This window comes from Caretta caretta, chromosome 3 (assembly GCF_965140235.1).
Source record: "Caretta caretta isolate rCarCar2 chromosome 3, rCarCar1.hap1, whole genome shotgun sequence".
Taxonomy (NCBI): domain Eukaryota; kingdom Metazoa; phylum Chordata; order Testudines; family Cheloniidae; genus Caretta; species Caretta caretta.
In genome coordinates this window covers 24,642,611-24,667,855 of record NC_134208.1, presented here as the reverse complement: position 1 = coordinate 24,667,855, position 25,245 = coordinate 24,642,611, and the positions used below count along the sequence as shown (strand labels likewise).

Sequence of the window (25,245 nt, the reverse complement as noted above, 5' to 3'; positions counted from 1 at the left end):
AGGACATGTCTCAGCTCATCAGAGGAATAATACCCCAGCTGCACAGTTAAACAATTTAGCCAATGCAGCTGCCCAGCTCTTTACCACACAAGTAGAATGGGAACGCTTATATTCATGGTTACATGATAATTTAGGACACACAGGAAGTGATGAGTTAGTGCGGCAAACACATATCAGGGGGTGGCCTATCACCCACAGACAGGCTAGAGACCTGGTGTAAGCCTGCACTATTTGTGCTGAGACTAGAAAACATATAGCAGAAGGACAAAGGTTTGCCAGGCTAAGAGATGGAAAAACACTATGGGCAACCTGGCAGGTCGACTATGTCGGACCACTGCCCACTACAAGGCAGAGGTGGAAATACATCTTGACTGGGGTAGAAATTGTTTCAGGGATTGGTTTTGCATATCCAACCCGATTGGCAACAGGGTTGTCCACAGTTATGGGACTAAACCGCTTAACAGCAATTGTCCCAATGCCTCAAGAAATCCAATCAGATAATGGTTCGCATTTTAAGAATAAACTTGTAAGGGAATGGACCCTTAACCATGGAGTCCAATGGACCTTCCACCTTCCATAATCGACCTCCATCTAATGGCATGGTCGAGCGCTGGAATGGGTTGCTAAAGAATCACTTGAAGCCTACTGATGGCACATGGGGAGACAGACTGGACGAAGTGGTGCAGAGATTAAACAACAGACAGACTCCTACAGGAAGTCCAATCAGCAGGGGATTCTTCCCTACAGGGAAAGCTATCTCCCCTGCCAGAACACCACTGCACAGTTCCAAGTATGCTCCCGGAGATACTGTTGTGATTAAACACCCAGCCCTGGGAACCTTTACCTGCGTTTTCCACGCCTATAAAGAGAAAGGTGTATGGAGTGCCTTAAATGCTGATAAAAGGCTAATAACCATTACAGAGGCTTGGATCGCATCCAAGACCGGCTGACCATGTGATTTATTGCAGGAATGGTCCCATGGTTCCGAGCAACCTGCCAGCTAACCTGTCAGCAAAATGGACCATGCAGCAGACCTGTTTGATCACTAGAGACTACTATGGACTGTTGATATATTTGCCATTACTTATAATAGCAGGTGTAATTTTTGCTTTTGGTTTTAAAATAAGTTTTTTAGCTAGAACACGACCCACCAGAGATATGTTCCTGCAAGCCCTCATGATCCTTCTGTTGGCTCCAGTCACCTTGGCAATACCAGAACATCCTCTTCGGGGAGCAATCCAAACCATCGCCTCAGCTGCTGGTGCTACAAATTGCTGGATGTGCACCTTGCTAGATTCAACCAATGGACTGGGAATTGAATTTGTACCACTCAGCCTAAATGATTGGTGGAACAAAAGCGACATCTTTCAGTGGGGACCAGCATGGTACACCAACAACCCTCGCAATGACTTGGGGGAAGTGGGACAATGGCATCGCACTGTTTGGGGACGGCCTGTGGAATATGTAACGGGATCATCTAAAGAAGTATACCCTATTTGTTTTGAAACTCAGGGTGACATACACATGGGTAGTCTAGATAAGCAGCAATGTGCCCATACAATTGTATTTGATCAGAAAAGTGGGGGTTGGACTACCTACCCACCCATGAACGACAAAAGGACTTTAAAATGTTGGAAAGGTCCCATCAATGGCACACTTGAACATAGACCCCTTTTTAGCATATATAATGCCACAATTGTTCCCCTGAATATGAGTGGATACCCTGAAAGCAGAGATTGGTATGACCAATCACTGTTCTTTATTCCCAGTTCCGGACACATTTATAACCCATTGCTAATCAAATCTATTAACTCCTTATTAGATCAGTGTAATGAAAATGGACTTTTTCGCTCAGATCAAATTTTAGAAGATTTGTTAATAGTTTTGCTCTGTACTAACATTAAGATGGGATATTGTGTTCCATATCACCAACCCATACCTAAACCTGAGGGGGGCAGGTGGCACAGAGGACCTTATTCACCTATTCTTAGCAAAGAACCTGGCTTGTTCTTTATTTGTGGGGACAAGGCATATAAATATCTACCTGTAGGTTGGACTGGAAGGTGTTCACCGGGACATGCAGTACCCGAGGGACTAACAGTACACCCTCATGTTGATGCCCCCAGAATAACAAATCTGGGAAGTTTTATACACCGATCCAAACGAAAGTTCACCTACAACCCCCTGATTGAACGGCCCTCTGGTTTTCACCGATCTACCCGTGCACTTATACCTTGGTTAGGTATAACTGAGCTCGAGATGGCAATAGCAAACGTTTCTGGACAATTGGAAATTGCTCTGAATCATACTGCTGATGCATTAGGGCTTTTAAATGAACAACTTCAGTCTGTGGCCCGATATGCTCTGCAGAACAGAATAGCACTAGACGCTACCCTAGCCCAGCAAGGAGGAGTGTGTGCTGTCATCAACCAATCTTGTGGTTTTTATGTAAATCATTCAGGGCAAATAGAGCAAGATGTGGTTGCTATTAAAGGTGTAGTTAAAATTTTACATGCAGTGGCTGAGAATGGACAAACCTCATGGATGCAATGGTTAGCTCAACACTTGGGATTTTCCCTCTCCCCGTTTTTACATTCGGTTGTGAATACTGTTTTAACCATTTTAATTATTGTAATTGTTTTTTGTGTGACTTTATGTATTATGAAGCGTTTGATTCAAACTGCTCTTTCCTCCACACAAATCAGATACCTAGAGCTAAAAAGGGATCCTAACCAATTCTGCGAACCCTCATCCTCTAATTTGGTTGTTGGGTATTTCTAGATTTCCCCAAGGAGGGCAAGAGGTGCTGGCATCACCGCCACCTTGCAACCTGGGATGTAGTGTGGTGCATCAGGGGGTGGAATGTAGCCAGACAGCCAGCCCCCCTCGCCCCCCCTCAGACCAGCATTGCTGGAAACACAGGAGGAAGCCGGAACAGGGCACTTAACATATATTCCAGCACAGCCTTTGAAGCTGTGAAAGCACAGGTGTGCTGCTACAATGTGCCTCTGGGAACAGATACAACGATTAAACTCACAGCAGGCAGAGGCCCTGTGACAGACATGGCTCTTAGCCCCTACTAAATAGCGTGATGCACACACACCAACATCCTAGGTGGGAAAATATTTACCCTGATAAAAGAAATGTCCAGTAGTCGACACTTATTGTTTCTCTCCCTTGCAAGTGTAAGCTACTCTTGCGAAAGCTGGCGTCACCCAGACAGACCAGCCTCAATTTGGCATAAGAAAGGAGAAAGAGAATAAAGGAGTACAGAGGTATAAGTAGGGGACCTACAGCACCATGATTTTTGAGTGCTTTTCACTGTCTATCTGCTGGTCAGATAAGTGACAGCCTCCCAAGGCTTCTGCAGCTAAGAGGGTCCCTAAGCCTTGTCCCTTATTCGTCTTTCCGCAGAATTGAGTGACCGATCCTGGCTTGGCACTGCTGGAATCGAGAGATGCAAGGAGGGTAAGAAGCACCCACACCTGATCTCCTATCTTTAGTGTACACATATTTTGAAATAGAGCTCTGTACTTTGTTTTCTTTCTTTGGGATTGTGGCTTCAGTTTTGTAACTTGTTTGTGTGTGTAACATCTCTACATTTAAATAAGTAGGCACTAGCAATTTTGTAACCACATGATTAGAATCTAGCTTAATAAATTTTGGTAACCATTTGTGCGTAAGCCTGACTTGTTTTTCTCTGGTTTACTGTAAAACAGCCAACACAATTAAAGAACCTCAGCCGTTTTGGCTCTAAAGCCTGGCCATTAGGTGAGAGTACTAAGAGCCTAGCGTTGAGTTGTGCCGCCTCCACGGGGCACACTCTTGAGGCACCTGTCAGTCAATCCTGGCTGCCCGCTCGAAGGAGCTCTGAGCTCTAGCAGTTAAAGTCACGGGTGTGGAGAGGCTCTTAGTGCTGCCATTGGGGCACCTGTCAGTCAGTATTGACTGCCCACTGCGAAGGAGCTCTGAGCTCTAGCAGTTAAAGTCACGGGTGGTTAGGACCTTGAGGCATCCGTCAGCCTAGCCCGGGCTGCCCGCCGCGAAGGGACACTGCGTCCAAGCGGTTAAAGTCACGGATGGTATAAACGGGCATAGCTGGCACCTCACCAAACATCCCTGGCCGTCGGCTAACACCTCAGAGTGCGGCCACCAACTCTTGCTGTGGCCACACTGACAACTTTTCCTAAAATACTTAATTAACTTGAGGAAAAACAAATATGCACATATACATGTCCAAATCATTGTAATTTATCTACATAGGGGTGTTTGGTTTTTTGCAGACCCAATAATAAAAATAATGTACAGTTGTCTCTATTCTTTACTGGACCTACACAAAATAGAAACACAAATAAGGTGCTTTGAACATTCTTGTCTTTTTTATTTTTGTTTCTTTTGCTTTTTGGTTTTGTTATGTTTTTTAAGACTTGCTAGCTATAAGTCTGCTGTGAAAAGTGGTATATGTATGTTTGTTAATACCACTTTTCATAGCAGACTTACTCAACCCCGGCAAGCCCGTGAACAAATTAAGCTCTGGATAGGGAGGTAGCTGTAGACGCAGCTACAGGGATACTGGGGGAAGACAGAGGGTGCCAGAGATGATGGGGTGGGTGAGCTCAGGGCCGAAGCCCACCACTGCACAGCTTGGGAATGGAACCCAAAGCCCTACACCCTGGGGACAGAGCCTGAAGTCCCGTGACTGATGCCTGACGCCCACCACCCCAGGGCTGAAGCCCAACCCTAACACTTCCAGCAACGTGGGGAACTCACTGACTGCCTGCTCCCTCCAGCTTTTGTCTCCCCAGAGGTGGGCAGGGCTCAACCACTGCTGGTGGCCCCTGGAGAGGACGGACTGCTGCTTTGCCCCTCCCCCCCCCCCAAAATCAGCGGCCACAAGAAAAGCCCCTGGTGGCCGCATGCGCCCACAGTGGCTGCATTTGAAAAACGCTGCTTTAGTCAGTGTCCTCTAAAATTAAACTGTGTTTGAAGCCATGTTATCTGGTTCTAGATATTTAAATGAATACTCAAATTATGAGCGGTTTTTGGGTTTTTTTTTTAAAGAGAAGTAAACTCAAAAATATAACATCTGGAAAGAGTAACAACTTGAACTCCGAGTTTCAGTTCACTAAAGGCTTTTGTGATGGAGACACTGAAATCTCGGATATTAGTTTATAGTAAAAATGCTAAATCAGCCTTGCATATAGCGAAAAGTACCTGGAAGGCTTGCTCTGTCAAAAAGCCAGATTTTTCTATTTTGTTTCCAACTTCACCTGTCAAAAGTTACATTGGACCAAAAGTGTATAGTTAAAGACGACACTTCTCAGAACTATACTTCTTCTCTCACAGACCATACTATTTTCAATTGAAGTGGCTATTAATAGGAATTAGAAAAACAAGCCAGCTGTGTGTGTACGTCAGTCCCAGGACAGAATTTTCAACCTTTTTATATTTTGTGTTTTAAGCAAAATTATAGAGTCGTGAAAATCTTAAATTCTGCTGGAAGCTAGAGGTTTTTTTAATAAAGATATTGGATCATCCAATTCTGAAGAGCTCATTCTCTGCATACCACAAATGTGTATTACAAATGCTGTGGGGCATTTACCTATTTTTCAGTTCTTCAATTCGTTTCCATAGCTGTTCATCATCTTTTTCTAGTCGTTTTAATTCTGTTCTCGAACGATTATAATGTGCCTACCAAGAAAATTAGACACATTGAATATATTCATTCTTATTGGATTTCGCTTACTTGGTCTTCACAAAGAATAAATTGGACACATCTACTATTTTTCTGAAGACAAACACTAATGTTATTTGATTTACCATTTTGCAATACTGCAGCAGAAGATCAGAGCTTGAATTTCATGCTAATCATTTTATCAGTTCCTTTTCTAATTATGTTTACGTGCCCCCAATAGCCATCCAGTCTTTAGTACCATTATAAAGGATGTGCACACTATAGTCCTGATCACACAACTGGCTCCATTCAAGTGGAAGCCTCCACGTGGATGAGCTGTTTGGCCTTGTGCACCCTCTTGTGGCAGGGGTGCCTCTACTCTGCCCTTTATTCTGCCTCTTCTAGGCCTTTTTACAGAGACTCCACACATTTGCTGGTCCATTCACCACTCTTACAGGGGTGTGCGTTAGAAAATAACTCAAAAGTAAAATGCAGAGTCCCAAAAATCTGCCCCAAGGCACGGCTCTTGCTGCAGAGACTGGTGAGAAAAAGGGTGCTTTCCTCTAAGTCCCTTTAAAAAAAAAAAAAAAAAAACCACAGACTTCTTAGGGGGTCACCAACCTGTGGTTTGGCTTGCAACTGTCCTGCTCAGAGCGGACATCCTAGAATCACCTCCCTCAAACAACTGCTTCAGCTATCTTATTAGAAACCAGCTGTTTACGGTTCCCTCTCCATGCAAGGTGTATCTGGTTAGCTCATTTAGCAAGCCTGCTCCAGGCTTCAAGTCTCCTGCAGGCAGCTCCCTCACTCCCTCTACTCTCTCACACTGCATTTGCCTTAAGTCACTATGATTTCAGTGGGCCTCCACATAGATGCAGGAGTCCACCTGGGCAGAGCTCAGAGCACAACTGGGGCCTTTTTCATAAAGAACAGAAGGGATCAATGCAGTCATCAAGTCTGACCGCCTATATACACAGGCCATAGAACTTCCACAAAGTAATTTGAACTACAGCATATGTTTCAGAACACCACCATTAGCATTATAGGATTAGAAAATGCGTTTTTCCACCAACCTCAGCCTCGTTGTATGCTTTTCTTTTTGCTTGTACATCAGCTTTCAAAGAAACACACTGAGGCTGCAATGCTTGTGCTTCTTCACTTATCTTCTCTAACTTATCTTGGATGGCCTTGTACTTTTCTTCTGCTTCATTTACTTTGACCTTACAACAAAATATAGAGAATACATGAGTTCACGTAATGAAACAAAATATTTTATTTCCACAACTCTTTAAACCAGGAAAATCTTTCTGAGACAAACCTGAAGCCAGCTATTTGAAGTGATTTTTTCCCCCAAAATTATATTCCACAGGGACATTAGAAGATATGAGTAAGTCAGTCCATGGTTTAAGAAGCATATAAAAAGTTACCCAGTAGTTATCCTTCGAGTTGAAAAATTTAATGCGAAGAGTTTGTTTTGTTGTCTGGCAAAATTTACTACATTTGAGTTACCAAATGTGTGGCTTCTGGGAAAGTAAAAGGATATTTGGTTCTGCACATTTTAACAATATAAACCAGAAACTTTGAAAAAAAGTCTCACGAGTAGTGTCACAGTGTGACTAACTCCTTTAAGGAGGAGCAGGCTCCAGAGCACCTGTGGCTAACTGGCTGCCTCCCAGCATACCGAGTTTATAATTGATATATTTAAGGTTTGCCGTGTTTTACAATGTACCTTAAGACACTGTTTAAAATACTTCTATATTTAACGTGGTTTAAGTTACAAGCTAAGTTTAAGAGGAAAGCTTTCAGTATTAAAATAATAGGTCTGTTGCTGTCATTGAGATTGCTCTCAGTCCTTAAAAAAAAAAAAAAAAAACTGTATTCATGTCAAAAGAAAAAAAAATGCCGTTAAAAGAAGGCACCTGGGCCATATAAAGGAAAGATAGGAAAAAGCATGTGATAGCTGCCTGGAAAAATCAAGAAAACATGCAGAGGACAGATGCCTGAGAAAACAAGCTGAAAGAGCAAGGAGAGGTGCAGGTGAGAGCTGCCTGAGGATCAGTCAGGAAAGGGACTAGCCTGCTGACCTTCCTGAGCTAGAGAGCCAGTGCCAAGAGATTGAAAAGGGCTGAGTTGTTGGACTGTGTTTTGAGCAGAAGAGTCATGAGACTGGTCACTCTCTCAGATGGATGGCCTGGAGAGTGGGGCTCTGGAACAAGGGCAGAAACGAACTGCTCGTAGACTCACCAGGTGGGTGGACCTTGAAGTGATATCTCTAGAAAGAATGGAAAATCCATGTCTCTTTCTGTTTTACTCTGGGAACTGGGAGAACGGTTTTACTATGAGGATTCTAAGAATGAATAAATGATGCCCAGAGATGGGAGTCTGAATTAGACAGCGAGAGCTCTCTTTACATGGCTAGACAGAGGGGAAACTGAGATGGGTGCACCGATTGTGCCACAGTGGCCTACAGCAAGAGGACGAAGGAAGCAAGGGAAGAAGGAGGATCCTGGGAACTACAGGCCAGTCAGCCTCACCTCAGTCCCTGGAAAAATCATGGAGCAGGTCCTCAAAGAATCAATCCTGAAGCACTTGCATGAGAGGAAAGTGATCAGGAACAGCCAGCATGGATTCACCAAGGGAAGGTCATGCCTGACTAATCTAATCGCCTTTTATGATGAGATTACTGGTTCTGTGGATGAAGGGAAAGCAGTGGATGTATTGTTTCTTGACTTTAGCAAAGCTTTTGACATGGTCTCCCACAGTATTCTTGTCAGCAAGTTAAGGAAGTATGGGCTGGAAGAATGCACTATAAGGTGGGTAGAAAGCTGGCTAGATTGTCGGGCTCAACGGGTAGTTATCAATGGCTCCATGTCTAGTTGGCAGCCGGTATCAAGTGGAGTGCCCCAAGGGTCGGTCCTGGGGCCGGTTTTGTTCAATATCTTCATAAATGATCTGGAGGATGGTGTGGATTGCACTCTCAGCAAATTTGCGGATGATACTAAACTGGGAGGAGTGGTAGATACGCTGGAGGGGAGGGATAGGATACAGAAGGACCTAGACAAATTGGAGGATTGGGCCAAAAGAAATCTGATGAGGTTCAATAAGGATAAGTGCAGGGTCCTGCACTTAGGACGGAAGAACCCAATGCACAGCTACAGACTAGGGACCGAATGGCTAGGCAGCAGTTCTGCGGAAAAGGACCTGGGGTGACAGTGGACGAGAAGCTGGATATGAGTCAGCAGTGTGCCCTTGTTGCCAAGAAGGCCAATGGCATTTTGGGATGTATAAGTAGGGGCATAGCGAGCAGATCGAGGGACGTGATCGTTCCCCTCTATTCGACATTGGTGAGGCCTCATCTGGAGTACTGTGTCCAGTTTTGGGCCCCACACTTCAAGAAGGATGTGGATAAATTGGAGAGAATCCAGCGAAGGGCAACAAAAATTATTAGGGGTCTGGAACACATGACTTATGAGGAGAGGCTGAGGGAGCTGGGATTGTTTAGCCTGCAGAAGAGAAGAATGAGGGGGGATTTGATAGCTGCTTTCAACTACCTGAAAGGGGGTTCCAAAGAGGATGGCTCTAGACTGTTCTCAATGGTAGCAGATGACAGAACGAGGAGTAATGGTCTCAAGCTGCAGTGGGGGAGGTTTAGATTGGATATTAGGAAAAACTTTTTCACTAAGAGGGTGGTGAAACACTGGAATGCGTTACCTAGGGAGGTGGTAGAATCTCCTTCCTTAGAGGTTTTTAAGGTCAGGCTTGACAAAGCCCTGGCTGGGATGATTTAACTGGGAATTGGTCCTGCTTCGAGCAGGGGGTTGGACTAGATGACCTTCTGGGGTCCCTTCCAACCCTTATATTCTATGATTCTATGACGCTCCAGGTGGTGGTTGCCTTATTAAGAGTAGTTTTCAAGTCTATCTATCTCTGTTTTCTTTGTTCTTGTGGTTTTACAATTTATTTAATTTTTATTGTAGGCACAGATGACCCCTACAGAGGAAAGTCAATTAAACTGATCAAACACAAAGTGCTGACAACGGCACAAAGTAAACTATTACTGTGATAACAGTATGTAAAAGAGATTACACTAATGGCCTATTTTTAAGACTGCTGAAATACTCCAACTGAAAAAAGCAACTAAAATCAGCTTCATTTTAAACATGTATATTTGGCTCATATGTAATTTTCAATCATGAACAAGTGCTTCGCTAAGTTTGAAAAAAAAAAAAAAAACACTGAAGGATTTTAATGGACTCAAAATCACACACACAGAACAGTAATGTTTTATAGATCCAGTGTTGAACAAATTCTATGCACATCACCCAAATATCTGATTCGCCAGGTCCTTCTCAACATATCTGAAAGTTCCAGTGCCATGAAAGGTCAATTTAGTCTCTATATGGCTCAGGGAATGATTTCTTTGCGGAATACTTGTGCCTTTCACTACCGGTCTCCAGCTCTCAAATGGCCAGTGCTGACTTGACATAACACATGACAAATGTTAGTCACGTTGCTTAATACACTATTGAAAGGCATTCAAATACTATCGTGAGAAGCACTGTATAAGAACCTATATATAACAGAACTAAAAGTAACCATCATTCAAATTCTACTCATTAGTCTATGCAAAATTGGTCATCTCAGTTTGGTTCTCAGTGAGTGATTCCACATCACATAACGATCACATAGATAGTCATTGAGTGAATCAACGAAACAAAACACCTAGGACTCAGCAAGCACAGAGAACAAACTATCTTCCCATCCTAGAGTTGGTCCCCAGTGAACTGGAGGGGTGAACGAGCACTAATCTGACCATGAAGGTTCAGACTGCTAATCAACAGTGCATAAATAAAGACTGCTATTTAGATATGGCTCTTTAGGCTATACCTGGAAGAAACTGAGGAGATAGCTCTGATAATCTACTTAACAGTGGAGAATTATAAACTTAATTAAAAAGAAAAGGAGTACTTGTGGCACCTTAGAGACTAACCAATTTGAGCATAAGCTTTCGTGAGCTACAGCTCACTTCATCGGATGCATACGGATGCATGTAGCTCATGAAAGCTTATGCTCAAATTTGTTAGTCTCTAAGGTGCCACAAGTACTCCTTTTCTTTTTGCGAATACAGACTAACACGGCTGTTACTCTGAAATTTAATTAAACTAATTTCACTGCCTCACTAGAACAAAAAAGCCATATGTCTGGGAGCAATTCCAAGGGCAAGTTAATGACAGCAAAGTAAGGAAGGAGTCTTTTGACTTGTAAAAAATCTACAGAATCAGAATTTCAATGATGCCACCCTTTGTAACATGGCAAGAGACTCGCTGTTCACCCACCCACCTTCCAACTTGAAGTATCCTGTTGGTGGAAATTTTGATCAAATGTCATCAGAAATGCGTCGAGAGGAGTGGGATTCGAAAACCCTTTCTCCCACAAACATAATGTTACCAAACACAACAAACCTAGAACAATTATATAGATATATATTCAAGAAAATGTTTAAAAATCAACTTTTTAAAATTATAATTTAACATATGCATGTCAAATACGCTGCCCTCACAAAGTTAAATTGTGGCCTTGACTGATAGTACTGTGTTATCAGTTAATACTAAGAATATGAAACCTGATTAACTCTTTGAATGTTACAAATGACTATAAACAGAAGGAGTTCTTCAAGTTGATTTGCCACCATCAGCAAAAAAGAAGCAGTTCAGTGGTATTGATTATCAGCTTTGTTTACTATGAGATTTTACTACATTATGCTTCCAGACTAAATTCAGAATTAACATGTTGTTTAAGACAACCCTACCTGCCATTCGTTTAACTTCTGATCATACTTTTCAGTACGTCCTTCCTCAATATCAATACTATCTTTGATTGGTTTCATTTCTTTTTCAGTTTCATTCACCTGAAATGTTTAAAAGAAAGACTGAAATATACATCAGACCAGTCAAGGTAATTTGAAGATAAATTAAATGAACTTCAGTTGAAGAAAAAGATATTCTAACAAGAAAGTTACCACTGCCCAGGCCATTTTATGTTTCAAAGCCTCTAGATTGGTTTGCATTTCGCTCACGAACGCAATACTTTTGTAGTGCTCCTCTTTCTCAAAATAGTGCTGCCTAAGGTCTTGAAGAAGCTAAAAAAAGTAAAAAGATTCAAATGTTAATGAGCATAAAGGATTGTTGGTGTAATATGGAATTGTAGGAGGATAATTTTTTAAAAGTTTAAAATGACTCAGATTAATGAATTTAAGCAACCCAGCTAAACTATATTACAAGTTGATAGTTAATTTATGGTGCAACTGCATTTTATAATGGGTAATATCTGTATTCCTTATATTATTTCAGTGTCTATGTGTGTAGTAATTAACCACAGTAACCTTTACATACCCCTACTCCTTGTTCTATCTGGTCATGAGTTCTTGACTTAGTTTCCATAATGTATGAATAATCAGCTTTCATCTGCTCCAGCTGGGTTGCTTTCATAAAGAACTAAAACCAAAGAAGAGAGAGATCGAAACTTCAGCTTTGGTAAAACTGTAAAGGGAATTAAGTGGATTTTAAAAACTGTTAGAAAACGTGCACCCATCCAATACTCTGAGCACCCTAAACAGTCTTATAAAACATTAAGCCAATGCACCAGACACTGCAGAGCACATAAAATCAAATAACCCAGCAATAACGTAACAAATAACGGAACTACAATATGTACTTAACCTCCCTATACAATTCCCCATAGTCCCATACCACCATTATCCCGACCTACCAATAGACATCTCCTCACAGGCCAGGGAGTAAAAGTAAGCTTTGCAATGTGCTTTGAAGGCTGTCAAATTCAGACAATTAACTTTTTTTTTTTCAAAATTATTTTTCATATGCCATTGGTAAATTCTTTACACAAATTTGAAACAAATATATTCCCATTTACATCATATTTTTCTGAATATAACTCTGCTTTCATTGGACTGCATGCAACAACCTCACAGAAGTTTTAAAAATTAAAAATGACTGAACAGGAACTGTATTTTATAATATTTTATTTAAATGCCATTGATCTTGATTAGCTTACCTTGTATTTGTCACCTTCATTTTTAGACTGTAAGAAGTGCTTGCTCATCTCTTGGGTTAAAACAGACACAGGATTATCTACCTGTAACACCACATTTACAAACAATATAAGTATTTTAAACTGAGTTAATGTTAATGAAAGCACAAGACAGAAACGGGAAATGAGGTTTCCATTTTTCCTACATTCCTCTATCAACTTGACTAAGTCATGACCGGGACGAGCCACATCTCAAGGAAAGACATTAGTCCAGTCTTCTTGTTCATTAAACTGACTGCTGAGTCTTCCAAGAAGGCACACGCTAAGGCAAAAGAGAGGTACCCCGTGGGAGTAGTGTTTACGACGTGAACACTGGTTACTAGGACGCGAAATGAAGGTAAAAATATATATGTGGGGAGGAGGATGGAGGAGGTATGGTCTGGTATGGTTAAACAGACCACTGAACAGCTATAGAGTGTCATGATTTTCTCCACGATTGATCTGGAATCAATTCTATATGAGTGAAATAAAGATAAGAATCCATCTTCAGTTCCATAAACCATTCAGCACATCCCAAAAAATTATACTTGGCATGGAAATTCCAACAGAAGCAGTACAATATTTACATTAAGTTGTAACATATTAAAGATTTTCTCTGCATATGTTGCATATGTGTTGCTGTAACACATTTTATAGGGCTCTGAATAGTAGTACATATTGTTCTTCACCGAATCACTTAACAGGAAGAAAACTAACCAAATAGGTCTCTGCTAGAACAGGTTGATCTACAGACCGTCTGCAGAAACTGAGTAACATAAGATAAGATACTATATATACCAATTACAGTAGAACTTCAGAGTTACGAATTCCTCAGGAATGGAGATTGTTCATAACTCTGAACAAAATGTTATGGTTGTTCTTTCAAAAGTTTACAACTGAATATTCGCAAAAAGAAAAGGAGTACTAAATAAATTTGTTAGTCTCTAAGGTGCCACAAGTACTCCTTTTCTTTTTGCTAATACAGACTAACACAGCTGTTACTCTGAAACCTGTCAACTGAATATTGACTTAATACAGCTTTGAAACTTTACTATGCAGAAGAAAAATGCTGCTTTCCCTTCATTTTTTTTAGTAGTTTACATTTAACACACTACTGTACTGTATTTGCTTATTTTTTGGTCTCTGTTACTGCCTGATTGCGTACTTCAGGTTCTAAATGAGGTGTGTGGTTGACTGATCAGTTCACACCTCTGGTGTTCGTAACTCTGAGGTTCTACTGTATGGATGAAACAACAGGCATCAATACATAAACTGGGAATTCCCAGAACAGCATGACTGAATCCCAAACATGAGGTCACACCTGGTTTGCTTATTTGGTTTATCCAATCTCTATAGCAAATTCATATCCTGCAGAATGTAAATTTTCTGTTTTTCCTTTTCAAACCTGAGTTCTTAGCCACTGCCTGTAAAGATAACCTTTTGAATGTAAATGATGCAGCACTGTGTTAGTATGAAAGAACTGGTGTTCTCGTTCATCAAAATGCAGCATGCTTTAGCAAAAGTGTTCAGTTTGCCTCTACAAGTAATGTAGAACTCTAACAAATATTTCAGCAATTACCTGTATATTAAAGTGATCCAATATTGCAGTAAGTTCTTCTTTCTTAGAAGAAATTAACGTCCCTGAAAGTATAAAAAAAAAATGAAAAAACCCGTATCAGTTTATATCCAAAATCATAGATAAGTACAAAACATGTATAGCTTGATATACTGTGACTGAATGCACCACTGCATTCACACTCTACACACTATTCTAATAATCTCTGTACAAAATATACACTGTGAGGTATCACTTGAAAACTAATAGCTCACTGGTCAATAATATGATCGTAAAATGTATGCAGCAACATTATTTAGTTATTAACATAACATTATGCAAAGTTATTAACAAACTGCAATTATGACTGAAATACGTTTAGGAGACAAGTCTGGGGACTGGCTAAACCAGTTTCTCAAAGACAAAGGACAAGTTGATGCCTCTAGCCAGGTGTCAAAGTTGATTGGCAATAACCTGTCAAGTAACCATTCTTTGGCAACAAGGGGTGAACCAACCTGTCACTAGTCAGAATGTGACAAATACTACTTAGTATTTCTTAATTAATTGTAAGAACATGGCTAATAATTTCACAGTACTGTTAAAGTCAGAATACAGAAATGCAAATATGCTACTAGAAAGATATTAAGCTTTACTTTTTAAAATAATGGAAGTTACATTTTTTGTTTATTCATTTTATTATTCAAGCATCTCTCTCTCTCAGAGCCAGTATAGAAAAACTAGCTAACGCTGTCATATCCTTTTGAATGTTCACTGGCTCACAGGAAATACCTAATCCTCCACAAACATACGAAAGACAGTAATGAAAATATTTTTTTCAAATGCTTTAAAATTGAAAATGAAGTACTGCCAAACCTGTTTTGCTTTTCAGTTTATAACTTCGACTTCCATCCATGCTAATGTGTTGAATCACAATAATAGAACTGCCATATACTTCTGGTTTAAATGCATCTTTACCTCGGTTTCTTAACGTTATTGAAACATCTGCAGAACTAAAATAAACATTAACTTAAAATATCTGAGTTTGAATCATTCAAGATAAAGAAACAGACTTTCCCCCAATAGATTTTCAATTCCTGTTTAGGCCACAACCGAAGTTAGTTGGGTCTGTTTCATCCTAATTGTAGATCAACAGAGAACTACCATGGCACTGTGTTTGTATAGGAGAGTTTGAGCTCCAAAGCAGAAAGTTCTATAGGCCAAACTGAGATGCATGGTCAGAGCTGTCTGAGCTATGTGTCTGGATCTAACCATGATACTAGACCTTTACTTTTATGGGCACTCAGCTATAGTTCCATGTAAAACATAACGTTAAAAAAGGCTTTAAGTAGCATGTTAACAGAAAGTTTAAATCTATCTGAAAGGGTAGGATGCAGACTGGCTGTGCTGCAACAATTTTAGATGCTCTGATATTAGAGCAAAAGGCATTCCATTTGTCTCTGCTCAACTCAGTGAAAAAGTAATAAATCAAATAGATAACTGAATTAGTGCATAAGTCAACTTTCTACTTTGGGGGCTGAGAGGAACATTAACAATCAGCTCTGGGTATCGGACAACCCATTCCAGATGAAAATAAGGTTCCACGGAAGAAGGGGATAAATAGGCTGCTCAAAGTAAAGAGTTTAAAGAAAGTTCAGTACTTATGGGCATTCTTTAAAATATTTAAGTTATCTTAGAATTGACTACTGAGAGGAAATGAAATTTCTATTTATATAGCAGTTTAAAGACTGTGACTAAATTTCAGATTAATTTAAAAAACTTAGTCGTTTCAGATATCACACCGAAGTCCAACCTACTAATTTTTATTATTTTAAAACCACACGTTCCTGTATTTTTAAAAATGTTTCTCATCCTATAAAAGGCCCAATAAAGCAAAAAAGAAAACTAAGGACTTTGTAACTCAATGGACCAAACTAACTTTAAACATCAAACTAACAGCCCACCTCAAACAAATAAATACACTGTTTCACTTACTTCTCTCCATCTTTCACAAATACTTTCAAGGAGGATCCTCTGTTAGTTGTGGTAGCTTTTCCCCCAAGCCCAACAATAAGAGCAGTTAATACAGCACTCTTCCCACCTGAAAAAGCAAACAAGCAATCTTCTATTTATACAATTCAATTACAGTGTATATAATTTTAGCCAAACCTGTACACATCTAAGTCAGACTAATAAAACTGAAAATAGAGTTTAAGAATATCTATTGTAAAAGATCTGATAGGCGCATACACCAACCATTCCAATGTTGGCAAAATATTACCACTTTTCCAGTTTTTATTCCACAAAAAGCTTTCTTAGTTCAATGTATTCAAACTGAGTTGAAAAGAATATCCCTAATTTTGTCTCCTAACATAAACAAGTATAGGTCAAGTAGTTCACGTCCAAATTTGAGAAGTAATAGTAGTGTTTGTGCATTTTGTTTTTTCAAAGCCATACTAAAAGATTTTACAGAACAAAAAATTCAAAGATCACCATTTTAAGTATGAAAATAATAAGTTTCTCCAGTGTCTGCAATCCAAACATTGCAGTGCTCCACTAGGACAGAACACACAAAGAGCAAAAGTGATTAGAAATGCAAGCTGAGGTGACTAGTTATTTTTCTATTTATTGATTTGTCCAAGCAGGTGAAATGCACAAGAAAAATTTAAATTGGTTTGTTTTACCTAACACCCGTCCTTTAAATTATGAATAAAGGACCGATAAACTTACTAAAAACCCGACTTGAAAAAAACCCAAACTAAACAAAAAGTCATGCATTTTAGCCCCTTGAAGGTAACAACGCGTTTAACAAGAGTTATTTTCCAGAGCTTGAATGTGCAAGAGTTCAGTTCATACTGACCTTTTACCTCTAATCACAAAATAATTTTCAGAGAACAAGAATTAAGACAAATCATGCACCAGATAAAGTTTTCTCAATTTCTGTACATTTTGGATCTATTCTGAAAGTAGTGAGTCTACCAGTTGCGTAGTATTTTTCTTTTGGACTTTTTGGTTTCTTGTCTTATCACAACTCTGTTCTCCACTTGAAGAATATTTATTTTATATCTATCTATACACTTGCTTTGGGGCATACTTTACAGATTTTTGTAATGAACTTCCATAGACTCACAGAATCGTAGGACTGAAAGGGACCTTGAGAGCTCATCTAGTCCAGCCCCCTGCACTCATGGCAGGACTAAGGACTATGTTGTATTGTATAAATTAAAATCACAACATACAGAAACCTCTATCTTGTTTAGCACTGAGACAAACATTAATGAAAAAGCAGAAGTTTGTATAAATAATGATTTTCCTTTTCTGTAGTTAAAAGGAAGACTTTTTAATGAACTTTGGCTCTAAATATTTAGGAACATATTTGGTTTAGTTTTTGGATAAGTCCCCCAAAAATGCCCCTGACAGAGAAATGAGAAAATTAATACTTACTTCCATTGTTTCCAACCACAAAGTTTACATTGGATCCAAACTGAAAGGGCCCCAACATTGAATGGCACATGAAGTTCTTCAATTGGATGCTTTCAATTATCCCCACTTCCCCTGAAGTCTACAGAAATATCATGAAAATGACATAAATCAAACACAAAACTGAGTCACGTAAAATGAGAAATTAAAATGAGAGCTTAGTGATAAAATGGCAGTGGTAACAAAAGTCATATACTTTTGTAGCCAAAACAGGACAACAGATGGAAGGGCTTTAGGTGATGATGCATACAAATTACACAACAATATGAAAATGTACAGTTGGTGGTGTAATTCAGTCATAAGGTAGCATTAAATGCAAATAGTTATCAAAATCCTTCATTTATCAAAGATGGTTTTAGGGTACATCTACACGGCATACTCCTTTCCATAGCATTAGAGTATATGCACCACAGACACCCCTCCAGCATGGGTATAAATAGCAGTGTAGATGATGAGTCACTGCGTAGGTTAATAAAGACACTTCCTGAACCCTGCAGGTATGTACCTGAGTATGTACCGTACAGGGCTCTCTACTTGCCCACACAGTGCCTCCCTATGTACGCTGCCATATTTAGCAGTGTAGTGTCCTGCTGTTGGAGTCTTCCCCTGCAGCAGGGAGGCAGTAGGGAAAGGCTCCAGCAGCTCCCTGCTTCTGGGGACACATGTAGCTACACACAGCAGTGTGGATGCAGCCTGCCTTTCACTGTGGGGTATAGGTACACAAGAGGTATGCCGTGTATATATAGTCTTAGTTTTTCCCCTTTAAGTTACCGAGTCATGAACATCTTACACAGCATGCTTTTATTATTTAGCTTTCATGTGGTATAATTTTCTTCATACACCATATAGATTTTTTTTTTTTTTTACAATAATCTTTACTCTTTTTAAACAACTTTCAAAGTTGGGAAGAAGGAGCTGAATTTAGAAGCAGAAGGGATAATCCAGTGGCAAAATGTTGAAATATATTTTGTTAGAAAGTTTTTAGGGTAAAGTTAAAGCTTTTGGAATACATTTCTCTGTACTTTGTTTCCTAGAAACAAGTAACGGTTTTAAGCATATATAAAGGCCACCTGTAACTTGAGTTCTCACATCAGACAACACAACACTGCATTTGAAGAGCATTTCTTCTTAAAGCATTTTTTCTTAAAATATTTATCTCATTATGACTCATCTACTCTAGAGAGCAATAACGATGACATTCATCCTCATTTTATTTTAAATTACCACTTTACACAAAAAAAATATTTCAAAAATATGATTCTATATTGATGGTGTCACAAAGTATTTGGGATATGTTTAACAAGCTACAGTGGCTCCAACTGCTCCTTTCAAGTCACTCATTTATCTTTTAAATACTTCCCACCCACCCCCCATTTTTGTGCAACATAAAATCAACTTGCACAACATATTTGGTTCATTTTTGGATGACTAACCAAACATTTTGTTTCCTTAACTTGGTTGCCTATGTTTTTTGCCCTCAGAAGTAATGCAACTGACGGTGGTTGCCAATGCAACTTATGATTTTAATTTTAAACAATGCTTAGTTGCCATGAGTATGTATTGCACAAATTATTAAAGTTGCATTTAAAAAAAGTAATCTTTACTGTCTATTCCAAAGGACAACTGGGGACTGTAACAGGCTGTAAAATTTATAAAAGGATCAAAACAGAATGCTTCAAGAAATTGTGTAACACGTGCGTATGAATCTGAGGAAGAGATCATTATGGTTGATAGCACCCTAAAAAATTATTCTAGAGGAAAGATGTTTCCTCAAATGTAGCAGAGGACAACTGAAGACGACAAGATAGAAACATCACTGGTAGCTTTATTTTCATATTGTTCCCTCTGCAGCCTACATGCAAGACCCTCCTGCTTTACAATCAACCTGAGTCAAACAGTAGTATATTTATACCAGTTTGCTTATTTCCTCTTTTTTAACACTACCATTTCTAACAGGACACACATCTTACCGACTGCGAACTGGAATTACTGTCAGACTGAAACTGTGAACATTCTTCTTCATCAAGCTCATCATTAGATTCATCTGTGTATTCCTGTCTTGGCCTTTTGTGGAATCCAGGTTTTGAAAAGCTTTCCTCTTTTCTCTTACCCATAAGTACTGAAAAAAAGTAGGGTAAATCGTAAGTTCCAGTTAGCTAAACGAAAAATATCTCGGATTGTAACACACAGGTCTATATCGACGTAAAAATATGAATGATCACAAAGAGCAAACTGACAGAATCTGCCCACTTTTGAAGCAATATTGACAAGTCCCAGTAAAACAAAGTGAAAATTAAGTCAGACAAAAAGAAAAAATTTTGAAAACCTAAAGCTGAGCAAACCCAACAGAAAGGCATCAGTGCTGGTACAATTATGGTAATGACGACAATTGGACTATAAATGGATAGCTCCTATTCAACTTAGAGGTTTAGTTATGACACTAACAAAGTACACATTGTACTGGAATTTATTTATTTCTGGAGTACCAAAGTATGGTTAGCACTACAGGAAGCATGGGAGGGAAGCACACTTCTGCATCAAAAAGGAACAATAAAGTTTCAATCATGCAAACACTCATTCACATTTTAATTTTATGTATCTAAGCATTCCCACTAACTTCAGTGGGTCTGCCCAGTAAGTAAAACTAAGCCTGTGCAGAAGTCCTTGCAGGATCCAGAAATGTCAACAGTTTCAAAACACTACTCCAATGTTAAAAGATTTCTAACTGGTTAAGTTCTTCTACTCAGGATCTCAACTTTGTGTGACACACGATTTACTTGAAAAATATCTTTCATGAACATACAGCAAGGGCACAATTCTACAAGTTGCTAAACACCCTGTGCAAGGTGCTTAGAAGCCCTGAACACTGAAGTCAACAGGTGTTAAGAACTCAGTACTCACCTCTACAAGATAAAGCACTAGCTGGCAGACGAGGACTGGTTTCAGATTTAAAAAAAAATAAAGAATTACCAGTCTTAAAGAATTTAACATATCCAAAGTTAACAGAGCAAGTGAAGTTACTCAGCAGGTGAGGCTCAAGAAAGATAAATCCCAAGTGCACACAAGTGGCTCTGTCATTAGACCATGAAGACACTTGTCACTTGACAAGTTTACAGACAGCGCAGAGCCTATGCTGAAAGCCAGTCACTCATAGCCTAATGAAAAATAAAACAGTATCAAGGAGGCCTTACACCAGGGTTACATCTGTTCCATCCTACTTCCTGTTTGATTGGAGAGAGAAAAGACAAACAGATAAAGATAGAACAGGGTAAAATCACCTCACCTGCTGTCAGTAAGAAAGCTGGGCTTACTTTGTCATTGCCGAGACAAAGTCCCCATTTCATATGTTTCTGAAATGAACCCAACACAGGTTTTAGATGTTGTGTAGAATATAATATTAAAGAATTAGAGTTAACTTAAGTTTGGTTAAAGAAATACGTGTTGTAAAGAAAAACACAAACCAGTGTTATTTCAAAAATTAGGGCCGAGGTTAACCCACATGCAAGGGAAAAACTGTTGTTCAGCAAGGAGCGAAGAGATAGGGAGGAAAGGCCTTGGGAAGACAGGAGATTGTAAATCTTATCTGAATTAAGACTGGAAATAAAGATGAATTGTCTCAATTGTTTTTAGGTGAAGTAGATAATTGGCAATGACATCATTTGTTCATTAAAGGGCATTAAAAAGTAAAGGTTCATTGCTAATACCTGCCTGACCAAGATGATCTAAGCATTCCTAGGTTTAGCCCATTTGTAAGTATCTTCATCAAATGTTTATAAACGTTTTATATTACTGTTTGGACATAGTAAATTACTTATTATTTTGACTTTTTAATCATGTTTAGAGCATATAAAGGAATTTATGGTTAAACTGGTGTTGTGGTAATACACTGCACGAATAATAATTAAAGCCAAGATTTTGTCATGGATATTTTCAGTAAAAGTCCCAGACAGGTCACAGGCAATAAAGAAAAATATCCATTACAAAATGGGAAGCTGCTGGGCAGCTGCAGGGTGGGGATGGCTGGGAGCTCCGGGGGCCCCTACCACTCATGGAGGCTCATAGCTCCAGGGTCCCCCTCCACCTGTGGTTTGGAGCTCCAAGTGTCCCCTGCCCCTGAGGGGGCTGGTGGCTGCGGGCATCCCCCTGCCACCTGCGGGGAGCTGCTGGGGTAATAATAATTCTAGCATGCTGTAATCAAGTAAAGATTAGGACTGAGATTTTCAAAGTTACCATTAATTTTTATGGGAACTGAGCTGAAGAATTCCTTTAGGCACCTTTGAAAATCTCTCACTGTGTCTAAAAGACAAATAAACAAGTGTCACAATTTAATTATGATGTTTTCCTATGGAAATTATAAGCAGTGAGTAAACTTTTAAGATTAACATTAATGGAAACAAACAAAAAAAATACAGCTAAATTGGTTAATTTTCATTACTAAGGCCTCATCTATTCTGGAGATTAGTTCTGATTGATTAATCAGTGGACAACAACCAGCGTCATGACCAAATTTTTCCTGCAGATATGGAAATATTAAAAAAGAAACTATATCTTTCCTTCAGATAATAGAATACTTTACATCCCAAATGAAACTGTAACAACATGGACTGAATGATCATCACACTCTTCACTTCAGCCACTATAATTGATGAACAGCAATTTAGGGTGGGTTTTCCTTGGGGAGGCAGAGGAAAGAGTGGAAATTCTCTCTAGTCACTAAAAGAAAAGGAGTACTTGTGGCACCTTAGAGACTAACCAATTTATTTGAGCATGAGCTTTCGTGAGCTACAGCTCACTTCATCAGATGTATACCGTGGAAACTGCAGCAGACTTTATATACACACAGAGAATATGAAACAAAACCAGTTGTTTCATATTCTCTGTGTGTATATAAAGTCTGCTGCAGTTTCCACGGTATACATCTGATGAAGTGAGCTGTAGCTCACGAAAGCTCATGCTCAAATAAATTGGTTAGTCTCTAAGGTGCCACAAGTACTCCTTTTCTTTTTGCGAATACAGACTAACACGGCTGTTCCTCTGAAACCTCTCTAGTCACTCTTTTCCTACCAGAATTATTTGTTCCGTTGCTCAGAACATTCAATAGCTGTCTTGCTACAGTATATTTCTTCCCCTCCCCTCCCATATTTTTCTGTAGTGGTCTTTCACCAAGTATAACAATAGACTATTCGCCTTCATCAGCAACTCTAAGATTTCAGTTGCTTCTCCCTTATTCCATCCTTTTCTAGTGATTTTAGAAATAATTCACCCTAAAGGAAAGTTATAAATGGAGCACCAGAAAGAAATAACCACTCTCTGTCCTAATGCTAAAAATAAACCCACATCACTTCTCAACCACACTCTGGCTCCAACTAGAAGAGTTTCCCATTCCTTCTAACCTTGTGTAATAGGCAATATGTGACAGTTTTAGGATTGACAATTTGGAAAGCACCTAACACACTGAGAGCACTACAACGAACAAACATGTGAACCCTGGTTGCCTGGTCCATGAAACTGTCCCACACAAAAATATACTACAGAGATCTGAAGACCAGGCTAACAGATCCCTCTGTTGCAAAGTACCATATTTTGTCCAATTACAGAATGGTTTCCAGATTTTGCAGACCACTTCCATTGGCCTGATCTAGTGTACAGAGACTACAGTTTATCATGCTGGCCAGTACTGTCTCACTGTTTACACATACTCCGTTGTCTTTAGCTTAACGAAACAGAATTTAAGGGGTATCTACATAGGGAAAAAATATACAATGGGCTCTTCAGTCTACCACAGAAAGATAGGACACAATCCAATGGGTGGAAATTGAAGCCAGATACATTTAAGATGGAAATAAAGCATAAATGTTTAACAGTGAGCATAATTAACCACTGAACAATTTACCAGTGTCATGGTGGAGTCTCTATCACTGACAGGTCTGAAATCAAGATTAGATTTTTTCTAAAGGTAGGCTCTAACGGATACCGGTATTAGTTCTAGGCAGTCCCGGGTTATGATCACAGGGGTCACTTCTGGCCTTGGAAGCGACGAGTCTGTCTGTTTTGCCTAGTAAACGCTTCTGGGCAGGGGCTGTCGTGTTCTGTGTCTGGGCAGCGCCGAGCACAATGGGCTCCCTGGCCCCCAGCGCTCACGAAAACCAGGATCTAGCCTAGTGGCACCTGGGGGTACAATACAACGCAACAGTTTTTGATACACTGGGAAGAGCCACGTTAGTGTGACCACAGGTTTCCCACGGCCACCCAGGGACTTGGCAGCCTGGCCACCAAGGACGCCATCCTAACGCGCTGCCCAGCAGCTCCACCGGCCCGGCCCGGCGAGCGGGGGCTCAGGCGACCCCCCCTTCCATGAGGGTAGGGCGATTTGCCTGCGCCAGCGGCTGTGCCGGAGAGCCCCGCGCTCACCGCGAGGAGAAGCGGCTCCCCAGGCGCCCCGCTTACCTCGCGGGCAGGAGGGCGGGGCTGCGGAGAAGGAACAGCGGGTATCGTTAGGATCCGTTTAGATTTGAAACCCGCTCCGAGTCCCAGCGTTCGACCCCGCGCTGCCCTGCCCCCGCCCCCAGCTAGGCTGCAAGCCTGCGACCACCGGCCGGAAAGGGAAAGCGGGCGAACCCGGTCCCCGCGCCTGAGTGCGCACGCGCGGTCCGAGTACTTCCGCGCCCCACCACCTCGCGGAGGTGGAGCCGCTTCCGGGAGGGAAAGTGGGAGGGTCCCGCGCCAAATACGAATCCGACGCTGAGGCCGGGACTGAGTGATACAGTCTGTAGAGTGCGACGTCGTGGCGCTGCCGGCCGCACAGGTGGGACCCCCTGGAGACTGGTTCGTTTCCCAGCCCCCACCTCGCCTGGGCTGTTCCCTCCTCTCAGCCCCCTCCCCCACCACACCCGCGTTCGTTTCCCAGCCCCCACCCCGCCTGGGCTGTTCCCTTCTCTCACCCTCCTCCCCACCACACCCGCGTTCGGTGCCCAGCCCCCACCTCGCCTGGGCTGTTCCCTCCTCTCAGCCCCCTCCCCCACCACACCCGCTTTCGTTTCCCAGCCCCCACCCCGCCTGGGCTGTTCCCTTCTCTCACCCTCCTCCCCACCACACCCGCGTTCGGTGCCCAGCCCCCACCTCGCCTGGGCTGTTCCCTTCTCTCACCCTCCTCCCCACCACACCCGCGTTCGGTGCCCAGCCCCCACCTCGCCTGGGCTGTTCCCTCCTCTCACCCCCCTCCCCCACCACACCCGCGTTCGGTGCCCAGCCCCCACCTCGCCTGGGCTGTTCCCTTCTCTCACCCCCCTCCCCCACCACACCCGCGTTCGGTGCCCAGCCCCCACCTCGCCTGGGCTGTTCCCTCCTCTCACCCCCCTCCCCCACCACACCCGCGTTCAGTGCCCAGCCCCCACCTCGCCTGGGCTGTTCCCTTCTCTCACCCTCCTCCCCACCATACCCGCGTTCGGTGCCC

The 25,245-nt window shown here is 41.1% G+C and overlaps 2 protein-coding genes across 10 annotated transcripts in view; one reads left to right on the top strand and one right to left on the bottom strand.

Annotated features, from left to right (window-relative positions):
- SMC6 (structural maintenance of chromosomes 6) overlaps positions 1–25,245 on the bottom strand; it is a 100,693-nt gene that overhangs the window by 74,608 nt on the left and 840 nt on the right. For 3 of the 9 annotated variants that reach the window (XR_012667549.1, XM_048845565.2, XM_075126400.1), the window contains exons 1-12: positions 21,076–21,097; positions 19,763–19,911; positions 17,757–17,874; positions 16,308–16,413; positions 15,189–15,325; positions 14,340–14,401; positions 12,746–12,826; positions 12,067–12,168; positions 11,694–11,813; positions 11,484–11,582; positions 6,748–6,894; positions 5,603–5,691 (exon numbers count right to left, since the gene is read on the bottom strand). Coding sequence is in view for 6 of the 9 variants with exons in the window: in XM_048845565.2 (XP_048701522.2) it covers positions 5,603–5,691; positions 6,748–6,894; positions 11,484–11,582; positions 11,694–11,813; positions 12,067–12,168; positions 12,746–12,826; positions 14,340–14,401; positions 15,189–15,325; positions 16,308–16,413; positions 17,757–17,874; positions 19,763–19,906 (1,205 nt within the window). In the remaining 3 variants the exon portion in view is untranslated. Of the gene's footprint in view, positions 1–5,602; positions 5,692–6,747; positions 6,895–11,483; positions 11,583–11,693; positions 11,814–12,066; positions 12,169–12,745; positions 12,827–14,339; positions 14,402–15,188; positions 15,326–16,307; positions 16,414–17,756; positions 17,875–19,762; positions 19,912–20,693; positions 20,715–21,075; positions 21,118–22,022; positions 22,043–24,239; positions 24,393–25,245 lie in introns of those variants that run through there. The other 6 variants (XR_012667550.1, XR_012667551.1, XM_048845566.2 and 3 more) reach the window with 6 other exon arrangements.
- GEN1 (GEN1 Holliday junction 5' flap endonuclease) overlaps positions 24,487–25,245 on the top strand; it is a 32,627-nt gene continuing 31,868 nt past the window's right edge. Inside the window, exon 1 of the mRNA XM_048845568.2 lies at positions 24,487–24,597. The gene's annotated coding sequence lies outside the window, so the exon portion shown is untranslated. The remainder of the gene's footprint in view (positions 24,598–25,245) is intronic.